A 12,995-nucleotide genomic window follows, 5' to 3' on the forward strand; every position below is an offset into this window, starting at 1 on the left:
GAGTTCTTCACTGAGTGCCCCCAACACAAGATAGTTCTCATTGACTCTTCAGCCAAACAGTCATCTCTTCTCCCCAGCTCTGCCCCAGGGTACCCCTACCCACTTTCAACCCTCCTAAACCCTTCACTGGGCCCATGAAATGCCAAGCCCTGCCATTCTGCTCCAGACTAACCTTCGTGCCTCTCTCTGCCTAGAAAACTCTTATCTCATGTTAAGATGCAGCTCCCAAGTTCCCTCCTCCCTGAAGCCCTCCGCAACTCACTCCAGGTATAGAGGATGCCTCCTCCACACCCGTGCCCTTGGAAGAGATCTTTATTATGACCTTTATGTTAGTGTCACTGTCTACCAGTAAGCCATTGCCTGTAAACTTAGATCTCAAAGGACCACAACCCATTTCATGATTCTAGCCATCCTCCTGAGGATCAAGCTGAGCCCCAGGTAGACAGGAGGCACTAGGAATGATCAGAGTTTATTCCATCAGCTCATTTCTATGGTGGCCCTGGTCCTGTTGAGGCCCACTCCTTGCATGTCCCTGCTCACAGAACTGCCCATTTCTCTCTCCCCTTTCATCGTGTCTCTAAGCTCCCCCATGCCCAGACACCACCAGCTCCCTTCCTCAATAAGAGGAGCATACATTTATTCCCCTTCTCCATCACACAGCAACTCAAATTTTTGAACAACTTTTGACATGACAAATTGCCAGCACTTCTAAAAGTGCAAGTAGATTACATCCCTTGAATCCTCTCTCCACCATATGTTGTCAGAGATCCACAGTTTCACTTATGCAGGTCCTCCATCCAGTCCCCAGTCCCCATACTCTCAAAATGCTACTCGGATTACAAGCCAGTCTCTCTGGGAGCTAATCACTAAGCTGGGTCATCCCTACACAGATCGATAGTATGGCGATGACTCACCTATCCTTCCATGCATCTAGTATTTATTGAGCAACTACTATGTGCCAGATGCTGCTCTGGGCCCCAGGACTGAGGAAAGCATACAAAATTCCTGTCTCAGACCTTACAATCCAGCACAATCTCATAAACAGAACAACTGAGTAAAAGGCATGGCTTCTAGGATGGGACAAGTACCACACAGAAAAATAAAACAGGGAATGAACTAAAGAGGTTCAGGTATGGACTCTGGTTCTAAGGAGAGCCATCAAGCAAGGCTTCCCTGAGTGACACATGAGCAGACACCCAAAAATGATCTCTTCTTTCCACATTGGACGTAAACCTTCAGATACTTTCTTCTCTGCTGCCTCACTTCAGCTAACAACAGCTCTTTTGCCAACACTTACAAGGGGAAGGTGTTGGGATCTACACCAGCTGAGACACCATGAGGCTCAAGGCTTGCCCAACTCTCACTGCCATGAGACTAGAAACCGGGTCCTCTTGTCCCTGCATACCATCTGAGGACATAGCAAGTTACCAATGTCTTTCTCTAACACAATAAAACTGTGCTTCTAAACAGGGAGGACTGAGACAGAGTGCCTGTTGGGCAGAGGGCTGGAAGCCCACCTCCCCTCCTCAGGGTCATCCTGAAGACCACCTGCAGATACCCTGCTTTCTGCGCATGAGCGAGTCATCATGTAAATCCATTCCATGCACTGATTTGGGTGTGCGCCAGGGCAAACCCAAGTGCCTCTCCCCTAAGAACCAACCCCAAGGGTGATACCTGTGCCCCGTCTCTTTGCACTTCTTTGAAAGTCTGAACTTTGTTTGATCAATTGACATGGTCGGCCAAAAAACCTTGACAACCAGCTCGAAACTTTTTCTCCACAGTTGTAAGTATTTACCCTGGGGGAGAAGAAAAAGGAGGGGAGTGAATATTACTTAGTATTCCTTTAAATAATATTCTAAATAGCAAAAACATTAGATTGCAAAATATAATACAGTGTAATAAATATAATGTAATATGATATTGCATCCCCCCAGAGAGAAGCCTAAAGTGACGGTGTGCCCGAGAAGCTGTGGGGACACAGCCAACATCGGGGGAGACCTGAGGGCTGGGGCTTGGGCAAAGCTTTCAGATCAGATAAAAATTTTAGAAGTTCATCTTGAAAGACCTTGTTTATATTGATTATAGCCACTGAATACCACAGAGCTTAGAATTTGAGAGCTTCTACAGTGGTGCTTTGCTTTAAGAAGGACTGGAACCCAGACATAAGTTCTGGATTTTTACTATGGGTCTGACTAGTATTTTCTCTCGTGGCCAAACGGCAAGGAATAATGGGTTTGGTTTGTGAAAGAATGCTATGCCTTCAAGTTACCAATAGAAGTACATCTATTGATCCAGCTTTTTTTTTTTTTAACTCTGCAATCTTAGAGACTTTTAAAATAAAATTTAAAGAATTTAAAATTTAAAAAATTATTCTAAAAATCTACACATCACCAGAATTTATAATGCAAAGTTGCTAATAACCTACATTGGGATTACAAGATAGAAGGGAAAACTTGTCATATCCTTCATTTTTACTGGATCAAACAGCTGCCAACCTGTGTCTGGAAAAGGAAGTGTAGAAGGAAACCTCATCTAGTTGCACTTTCCCTCCAATGCTTTGAGACACTGCATCAAAGTCCATTGTCATCAATCAGAGGTTCTGAGCAGAAGATGCCTAACCACCTCTTTATTATCCAGAAAATAGCATTTCTCTCAAATGCAGCTAAATGAAATGTACAACCAGGAATGAGCATCATAAAAAACAGCAGGTATCCCTAAATGGCTACATTCCTCTCTCTGCTGGCATCCTGAGGAAGGTGCATGTTTGGTAGGTTTGAAGAACAGAGTGGGGCAGTGTGGTCAGAGTGGAGTTCATGAGGGGAAAGGGGCAGCCAATTGGATGGGCAGGTGCAGTGGGTAGATTGGGAAAGCCCAATCTACAGGGCTTTCCTCTTTTCCCCCTCTGTGCCACCTGCAAACAGACCTGAGATTTTCACCTGCTGTAGAGTCTCACCTGTCCGCACAGACCTTGCTTTGGCAAACCTGAGCCTGTTCATTTTCCTCAAGAGGCACCTCTATAGGCTCCATCCCTAGTGAAAGAGGTTAGAGACAGATTTATTAGCAGGCAAAAAGAATCAACTATATAAGTGAAAGGCCATTATCATGAAATATACAAGAATTGTAATGACTCTGGAAATTGGTTGGATCAAATAATTGGCCAGATCTTGGAAATCTCTTTATAACACAGAGATTCTCTTTTGCATGATCATGACCACCAACATTATGTACAGCAAATAGCCTTCTCATAAAAGACTTTGCCCTTGGTCAGTCACATCCACAGTAGCTGGAACACTATATATCCCTTAGAAGGTTTTTCTACCTCTGGACGACTCCACATCTCAATATCATTGTTTTCTAAGCTACCTTAAGTCCTTTAGAAATAGGCAGGTATGAAGCCTCATTCTGTAAAGATATCAGCATAGAGTGTTAATTCTCAATAGCCCCTGGGAGACAGCCTCAAATTGGACTCCTGTATCAGTCATCATTATCTGGAAAGAGAGATGGATGAATAGATAGATAGATAGATAGATAGATAGATAGATTGACAGAGAGGAATAAAACTGTTATCATATCAGTGGGGTTAGGAAGCTTTTTTATAGTTACTTGCATAAGTATGGAGGAGTATAAAGCATATGTATGTAACAGTTTCAGGAATAATAACAGTTAACACTCATGACCCATTACCCAGCAAAAGTGCCATTTATTCTTTAAATAAAATCACACTGAAATACATGGATGAAACAAGAGGAAACTGATCCAGTGCCACGAAGGAGGGAAAGACCTCTGGTAAAGGCTGGAGCTGCTGAGGTCCTCTGTTACTCTGTAGTCCTTGTCCCCCGTGAGTCCTTAGAGTCCAGGAAAAGGCATGAAGCCAAGACACCTGAGTAGAATGTGTGGCGGTCCCCACTTTGTGGACACTAGAAGCAGAAGCTCCTCCTGTGTGACCCACCTGTGCCCTCCCGCCTTCTCCGCACTACTGCCAGTCATACTGCTCACCAGCATGACCCAACCTATCCCTCAGGCAAGCGCATGTCATGCGTGCCTTCATCCCTGCCCATCCCAGTCCTTCTCCATCACACAGAGCACAACAAATGGGCATATCCCGAGCTTTGGATCATGTCTGATCCTCAGGCCCTGACCATCACAACAGGGCTTTCACCATGACAAAGACAGAGACACAATAATTTGAGTACTAAGTATTCCATGAACTATGTCCCCTGCTCCTCCACAATTTGCACTTGCACAGCCAGTTACATACTCTTGTCCCTGTGTGAGGAAAGCCAGAGGAAGGACTAATCCAGAATGTTCCTGAAGTTTGGAGAAGGACTAAGCTGTGCTGAGTAATTACAGACGCTGCCGTGTCAAAAGTGTGTGCATGGAAGAACATCACAATGCCAGGTATGCAACCACAGGGGAGAGCAGTCAAGGGAGCTTGGAACACTGGTTATAAGGAAATAACCAGAGCAGGGAGGACAGCATGTGGACAAGGATACTCCCTGGGCAGCCAGTGGGGGGCCTGTACTCAGCCTCTTTCTATCCTTACACAAGGCTCTAAATAAATCACTCAGAGTCTTTGGCACTCAGTTGCCTTCTAAAGGTCATTATAGGCCTCTGGTTAAGGCAACAAAATCTGGGATCCATGCATGAATTGAATTCAAGGGGCCCCAACAAAGTTCATGGGAAATAAGTTCATTACGTATATACTAAGCTCTGTGCTCAACTCAGAGATACAGAGAAATTGGAGAGCCTGATCTCTGGGCTCAATATGCCTAAAATCTTTGGGAATGACAGGTCACATGCATGAAACCATTATAATGTCTTGTTTTAGTGTTTGTTACTCAATTTGTGTTGCCACGCATTGCCGAAGGATGCCCTTAGTCCTCTCACAGTGTGGGAATGCCCTGCAAGTGAGCAGAATATCTGATCCCTGATGGGAGGGGACATCACAACACTTCACAAAGTGCTGCTAATCTGAAGTGGAAGATATTGGTATTTGTTTTCTTTCTCTTTCCCACTCTTTTTATTCTGGAATAAACCCTATATAATCATTATATATATCTTTATGCTTCAGACAATAGAAAGAAAGAGAAGCAATCCACTCAATGCTTTTTGGATGTTAATATCCTGGATACCTGAACTTAAATAAGAAAAGTACAGTAAAAGAAGGTGATGTATCAATCTCACCAATAAATAGGTACAAAAATACTAAACAAAATATTAATAAACCAAATCCATCAATGTTTCAAAAAGTCATTGCCAAGTAGTGTTTCCCCTACAAGGGTCCAAGGATAATTTAGTACTAGACAATCTACTAAAGTAAGACATCACACTAATAGGCTATAGGGGAAAAAAAGGATAACTAAGAGATGCAGAAAAAGCATTTAAAAAGAATTGACTATTAGTCATCATTTGGCTAAATAAGAAAAGAACTATTTCAGCCTGGTAAAACCAATCTATCAAAAACCTTAATAAGCATCATTCTTATTTTTGAAACTTTTTAAAGTATTCTATTCAGATCAGTAATGAAGAAGGATATCTTTCCCACACTGCTTTACCATTATACAAGCAGCCTAAGCCAATGCAATAAGATAAGAAAAAGAAAGAAGAGTAATAAAAATTAGAAAGAAAGATATGAAACTATCATTATTAGAAGACAATATGCTTATTTATACAGAATATGTAAGGAAATATTCAGATCAACTAATAAAACTAACAGGATTTCAGAAAAAGTACAAGGTAAAACATTAATATACAAAAATCAATAGTGTTTCCATATGCATTAATAACCAATTAAAATATTTAAAAGAAAAAAAGATAGTACTAAAAATATTCCAATAAACTATTACATAGCTGAATGTCTGGGTGGCTCAGTCTATTAAGAATCTGACTCTTGATTTAGGCTCAGATCATTGGGTGGCTCAGTCTATTAAGTATCTGACTCTTGATTTAGGCTCAGATCATTGTCTCAGAGTGGTGAAACTGAGCCCCACATTAACACCCAGTGCACAGCCTCCTTAACATTCCATCTCTACCTCTCACTATTCTTTCTCTCTCCTCTCTCTTTCACGCACTTAAAAATAAATTAATGCATTCTTTCAAAAAAATTATTACATAGCAAAAACAAGTGTAAAAGTTTCTGGAAAATATTAAAATTTTGAGTACTTAAAGAAGTCTTAAGTGGAGAAAGACACTATTATAAATAAAAGACTCAATATTATATGATATAAATTCTTTTGAAATTAATATATGGTAATACAATCAAAATATGATTACAAATATATGACTACAAAATACATGATTTTACAATCAAAATCCCAACAGGACGCACCAATAAAAATATAGAGATTGTCAAAATGGATAAAAAAGCATGAGCAAACTCATAGTGATATAGGCAGACAGATTAAAAGTAAAATCAAGCCACCAAGAGGATAAAAAGACAATCTACACAATGGGAGAAAATATTTGAAAATCATAGATCTGAAAAGAGACTTATATACAGAATACAGAAAAGTCACTCACAACTCAATAATTCAAGAATAAATAAGCAAAGAATGTGAATAGATATTTTTCTGAAGAAGATATACAGATGGCCAGCAAACACAAGAAAAGATAGTCATAAACACAAGAAAAGATAGTCAACACCATTTGTCATTAAGGAAATGTGAATCAAAGCAGCAGAGTTACCACTACACACCCACTACAATGACTACTGCAAATCAACAACAGAAAATAACCAAAAAAAAAAATAACTGAAAATGAGGACATGGGGAGATTAGACCCAGCATGTATTGCTGGTAGGAATGTAAAATGGTGATGCAGCCACCTCAGAAATGCTAAACATACAGTTCCTACATGAGCCAGCAATTCTATTCCTAGGTACATCCCCAAGAGACTGGAAAACATAAGGCCACATGAAAACTTGTACACAAATGTTCACAGCAGCACGACTTCTAATAGCCAAAAAGTGGAAACAACCTAAATATCCAACAACTACTAAATGGGTTTTTCAAAATGGCATATCCATGCAATGGCATATTATTCCAAAAATATAGACGACCCTCGAAAAGATGGTGCTAAGCAAAAGAAGCCAGTCAAGTCATATACCGTGTGATTCCATTTACACAAAACATCCAGAATAGGCAAATCCATAGAAACAGATTCGATCAGTGTTTGCCAGGGGCCAGGGATGAGGCTGGCAATGGGGAGTGACTACTAATGGCTATGAAGTTTCTCTTTTATGGTGATGAAACTGTTCTAAAGTTGACTGTGGTGATGGTTGCACAATCTTGTGACTATACCAAAAAACTATTGACCTGTACACGTCCCACCAGCCACATTTCATGTGTTCCATAGCCACATGTAATCAGTGGCTACCAACTGGGACAATATAGATACTGAACATTTCATCATCACATAAAGTTCCATTGGAAAGAGCTGATCTATACTTTTATATATGTTAGTTCATAACAAAAACTCAACAAGGAAGAATTAAAGCTTGAGTATGTATTATGACAACTGACTGAAATAAAGGGAATGTGAGTGAAAAGACATATAATTTCAAATTCTATATTCCTTTATTTTCTAAGTGAACTGTCAGATCTTTATCTCTCTCCAAAGATTTCTCAAAACACAGACCAAGATCTTTGTGTTGTTTCTTAGACAACATTTCACCCCCTTCAGGATTATTTCAATATCCAATAGAGAAAAACCTATTATTTTACTTTCATAGGAGTAAAAAAGCTCTTGAGAGTTGATTTGGGGAAATGAACCCAGTTTTCACACCTTTGGCTTTGATGACCATGACCTTTTGCTGCAGGTCAATGAAGGGCTGGATCAGGCAGAGCCGGGGCTCCTGCTTCTGACTCAGGCACACACCGTTGTGGTTCACAACCATCCAACTCCGGTCATACAGCAGCCCTTGATTTCCTAGAGGCCACTTGGTCACCTAAAGGAACAAGTAAGTGTATTTTAGGGCAGGGCTCCTCAAAAACGGTCTTCACATTATTGCACAGTTGTTACGCAAGTACAGATGGACTTCAGGAATTCAGCTCATACTCTTGAAGGAGGAAATGAAGGAAGAAAGGAAAGGAAAGCAAAGAAGACAATGCAAAGGAGACATTGTGAGAGCTGGATACCTTCCATTAACCTCCAGATCCACTTCCTACCCTTCTCTTCTCCAGCCTGTCTTTTAAATGGGTACTGTGCATGCACAGAGCAGCATTCAGAGAAAACAAGAATGTGCATGGAAAGTAAGTCTTCACTCCACCCCATCTCGAATCTCCCTTCCCCACAGACTTCCATCACTCTCACTTTCTATCCTCCCACAGTGGTGAATGCTGTACAGGCGTACCCTCATACTATATAGACATATGTCTCGCACAAACTACAACTATACTGGCATGGTCACTGAGCTGATCCACTTTAAGTGCATAAGTTTTCCTGAACTCTTCATATTTCTACAAAATTAAAATATAAATTACACCCACTGCCCAGATAGCTCTTGCATTCCATCCCATTCTCCAATTAAAAAAAAAAAAAAACTGGAGAAATGCTTGATTCTAGGGCTGGGTCAGGAGCATCTGGTGGTGGTAGAAAAGTAAGGAAATACTCAAAAAAACAAAATGATGGGCGTATGTCAAAGGGATGCAGGAGTCAGCTGAAAGCATGCCTGCTGGCCAGAACTGGAACAATTTGAGTAAAAACAAGAATAATGATATAGTACTATATTATAGCTCAACATACAAAATACATATTCAGGAGTCAATACTGAAATAAATACATGATTGAATAAGTAATAAATAAATACCCAAATATATAAGTAAGAAAAGTTAAATCTCCCATATGGAAGAACCTCAAATAATTGATATAGACGCTGCCCTCCTCAAAGAGGAGGAGGGTAACTCCCTACCCCTTACACATAGGCAACACTGACTGACTTGCTTCCAAAGACTTCAGTATGGAAAGGAGATGGAACAGAAACTTTAGAGTGAACAAACCTGGTAAATACTCTCTCAACCAGATGATCAGGGTTAATTAGCATCAACAGTGATAAGTCATGTTGATAGTATGTACTATGATATGATATGATATGTGATATTTGATACGATGAGATTAGCACTTTGCCTCTGTGGTTCTCCTCCCCAGAAAAACCTGTAGGCCCAGTCTAATCATGAGAAAGACATCAGACAAACCCAAATTGAGGGACATGCTAAAAAATACCTGACCAGTACTCCTCAAAACTGTCAAGGTCATCAAGAACAAGGAAAGTCTGAGAAACCGGTACAGCCCACAGAAGCTTAAGGAGACATGACCGCTAAATATAATACGACATCTGGGATGAGATCCTGCAACAGAAAAAGGGCATTAGGGAAAAGCTAATGACATTTCAGTGAAGTACGGCCAGGTCTTCACAGGAGTTTTGTCCACAGCTTAGTTGCTAACAGCGCTGCATGCCACAGCGCATGGCCAGTAGCCCCATCAGAGAGGGCTCTTCTGGAACCAGGTCTCCAGTGAAGAAAAGAACAGGCAAAGGTGAAAAACATGCTTTTGAAGTAGTTAAGAGATAATCATTATTTTTTTAATTAGCCTATTGTGTATTATTTGCCCCAGGGGTCTGTGAATCATCAGGCTTACACGCTTCACAGCACTCACCATAGCACATACCCTCCCCAATGTCCATCACCCAACGACGAGACCATCATTCTTGACCTGCGAATCAATTTCATCCAGCTGTTTTCCTCTGAGCACTCAATTCAGCTACCCAAAAGAATATGAAAACTTCAACAGAAGGTAATGAAGAAAGGGATGCAATTTTTAATCAAGGAGCATTTTGGGGTGGGTCTTGCAGTGAGAGACTTCAAGGAAGACTGGGGCTCCATGGGACATGAAGGAGAGGAGCTGCAGGGAGCAGGGGGAGGGCCCAGAACCCAAGGAGGACGAATGTCAGGCTAAGTTTCACCTTAAGCGGGGTGAGCCCTGTATTCAGGCAGTGGAAATGTGTGTTGAGAGGTGGGGGTACTCTGCAGACTGACAGACCTGGGTTAAATCCCACCTCAACTGTTAGTAGCTTTGAACAACTTCCTAACCTTCCTGAGTCTTGGCTTTGTCACATGTAGGATTTTCTCATAGTATGGGCTCAAAGCTAAAATGAAATATAAAATGTAAAACAACTAAAATATATCATATGATCCATAGGTGTTAATCCTTTTACCTCTCTCTTTAATTTTTCTCACGTTATCAAATAGTCTCCTACAGACTATAGCTGCTTCTGTTGGTCCAACACTCAATCTCTGCACTGTAATGGTCTATATAAGCCTTTTCGGGTAAGCCCGGAAACCACCATCATTATTTCTTATTTGTTTGTTTGTTTGTTTGTTTATTGTTAATCATTATTATTTCTATAGGAAAACCCAAAAACCACCATCCTTCTTTCTATAGGAAAACGTGTTTTGAATTACAAGTAACTTTTTTTTTTTAAGATTTTATTTATTTATTTGACAGATAGAGATCACAAGTAGGCTGAGAGGCAGGCAGAGAGAGAGAGGAGGAAGCAGGCTCCCTGCTGAGCAGACAGCCCGATGTGGGGCTCGATCCTAGGACCCTGGGATCATGACTGGAGCCGAAGGCAGCGGCTTAACCCACTGAGCCACCCCTGTGCCCCTACAAGTAACTTTTTAGAAGACAATGTATTACTGGGAGACGATCTTCATGTCTCTTGTTTCTGCATGTCTGTTGTAAGGAGCAGAAGCACTAACTGCCCTATGTTCCAGACTCCCTTTCTGAGTATGTTTGTGTAAATACAAGTAAATACAGTGAGTACAAGCCTCGGGCAGGAGAGCAGGTGTGCTCACAGTGCAGTAGTATGACGTCTTCCTCCCGAGCAACAGCTAGGCACGTCTGCTCGCAGCCCATGATGAGTATGGTTCCCTGGGGCAGGGGCTGCTGAGCCAAGGGCACACCATCCACCTGGGCCCCTCTGTATCTCCTCTTGGGACACGCGGGGCACAGGGAAGTAACACAAACATGAAGCTCATGCTGCCTGTTGTTCTGTGAGTAATAAAGTCCTTTGTCTCCGACCCAGGAGTCTCGTGGTTTTTGTCAGCATCGAGAACACTAGGGCAGGCTAGCTGGTTAGTGTAAAAGGAGGGCAAACCTCAGACTCTTCACTGTTCTTCACCTACTGGTTGAAATAGGTCTATAATTTTCTATCTTTTACTTTGTCCTCTAAAAATTTAATGTGCTGGCTTCCCCTTTCCCCCTTTCTTCTTCCTGAGGGAGGCGGGAACTGACGTGTGGGGCCGAGCCTTCAGCTGTGGCAGCGGGGGTACTCATGTGCTCACTCCTCCTTCTGTAACCAAACCCCCACATGTGGTATCGGATTGAAGGTGGAGGTGTTCGTGGGAAATCAGGAGCATGACAGAGAGAGATGATAGATCAATAGATGATAGATAGATTGGTTGATTGATAGATACAGACAGATGTGTGACAAGATGCCTGGGTGGCTCAGTCAGTTAAGTGGCTATCTTCAGTTCAGGTCATGATCCTAGGGTCCTGGGATCAAGTCCCGCATTGGGCTCCCCGATCAGTGGGGAGTCTGCTTCTCCCTTTCCCTCTCCCTGCTGCTCCCTCTGCTTGTGCTCACTCTCTCTCTCTGTCAAATAAATAAATAAAAATCTTTTTTTTTCAAAGATTTTATTTATTTATTTGAGAGAGAGAGAGAGAGAGCATGAGAAGGGAGAAGGTCAGAGAGAGAAGCAGACTCCTCATGGAGCTGGGAGCCCGATGCGGGAATCGATACCAGGAGTCCGGGATCATGACCAAGCCAAAGGCAGTGGTTTAACCAACTGAGCCACTTAAGTGCCCTAAATAAATAAAACTCTTAAAAAAAAAAAAAAAGAAAAGAAAGAAATACAGATGTGTGTATGCACACGTGTATGTTGTGTATCCCAAAAGTCTTAATACATACATATATAGTGTTGGACAGAATAATGGTCATCCTAAACATGTCCACATCCTAATCTCTGGGATTAGGCCAAAGGGACTTGTAGGTGCAATTAAAGTTGAGAACCTTACAATGGAGAGAGCTTCCTGAATGACCCAGATGGGCCCAATCTAATCAGATGAGTCCTGTTAAAAGTTTATGCTAATCTGTCACAGCAGCAAACATTTCTAAGCTCTGTACATACAGAGGGCACAGGAGAAAGAACAAGGATCAGACGTGGCGACCAAGTATTAGTTTCTCAATATCATTCTCTGATGTAAGATGTGAAGTGCCTTTGATGAAATGACCCATTCTATTTCTCAGGCAGGGGACATACAGAATGAGCCTAGAACACATTATTGCACCAGAGAATAAGGAAATGTTCAAGGAATAATAGGGGTATATCGAAAGGACACAGGAGCTGACCTGACGAAGCTCCCCATGGCCAAGTCTGTGGCAATTTAGGCATCAAAATAAATACTGATGGGACGCCTGGGTGGCTCAGTTGGTTAAGCAGCTGCCTTCGGCTCAGGTCATGATCCCAGCGTCCTGGGATCGAGTCCCGCGTCGGGCTCCTTGCTCAGCAGGGAGCCTGCTTCTCCCTCTGCCTCTGCCTGCCATTCTGTCTGCCTGTGCTCGCTCTCTCCCCCTCTCTCTCTCTGATAAATAAATAAAATCTTCAAAAAAATAAATAAATAAATAAATAAATACTGATGATGATGGTTTGTAACCTTTTGAGGAAAATCAGAATCCATGGGTCCATGCAGATACAAAAAGAAAGAATAATTAATGAGTAAATAAAAATGGAAGAAGGAAATTTCTGTCCTACAGTAGAATACCAGCTAATAAATAAAAATAGAATGATAGAATTTCTTACATTACCATTTTGTAATCATCATACCAATCACTGATTTAGGCAAAAGTCATCAATAGATGCTAAATCTGGTGAATAAAATCTGATAGGGATCAGAGGGTATCAGAGGATATTTACATATCCTCAAGTATCTCCCCACAA

At 41.5% G+C, this 12,995-nt stretch overlaps 1 protein-coding gene across 4 annotated transcripts in view; it reads right to left on the reverse strand.

Moving 5' to 3' along the window:
* The window catches only part of MOCOS (molybdenum cofactor sulfurase), a 61,730-nt gene that overhangs the window by 20,935 nt on the left and 27,800 nt on the right, over nt 1-12,995 (reverse strand). For all 4 annotated transcript variants that reach the window (XR_004278091.1, XM_032310693.1, XM_032310694.1 and 1 more), the window contains exons 9-11: nt 7,783-7,945; nt 2,954-3,029; nt 1,675-1,796 (exon numbers count right to left, since the gene is read on the reverse strand). Coding sequence is in view for 3 of the 4 variants with exons in the window: in XM_032310693.1 (XP_032166584.1) it covers nt 1,675-1,796; nt 2,954-3,029; nt 7,783-7,945 (361 nt within the window). In the remaining variant the exon portion in view is untranslated. The remainder of the gene's footprint in view (nt 1-1,674; nt 1,797-2,953; nt 3,030-7,782; nt 7,946-12,995) is intronic.

Source organism: Mustela erminea, chromosome 13, assembly GCF_009829155.1.
Source record: "Mustela erminea isolate mMusErm1 chromosome 13, mMusErm1.Pri, whole genome shotgun sequence".
NCBI lineage: Eukaryota > Metazoa > Chordata > Mammalia > Carnivora > Mustelidae > Mustela > Mustela erminea.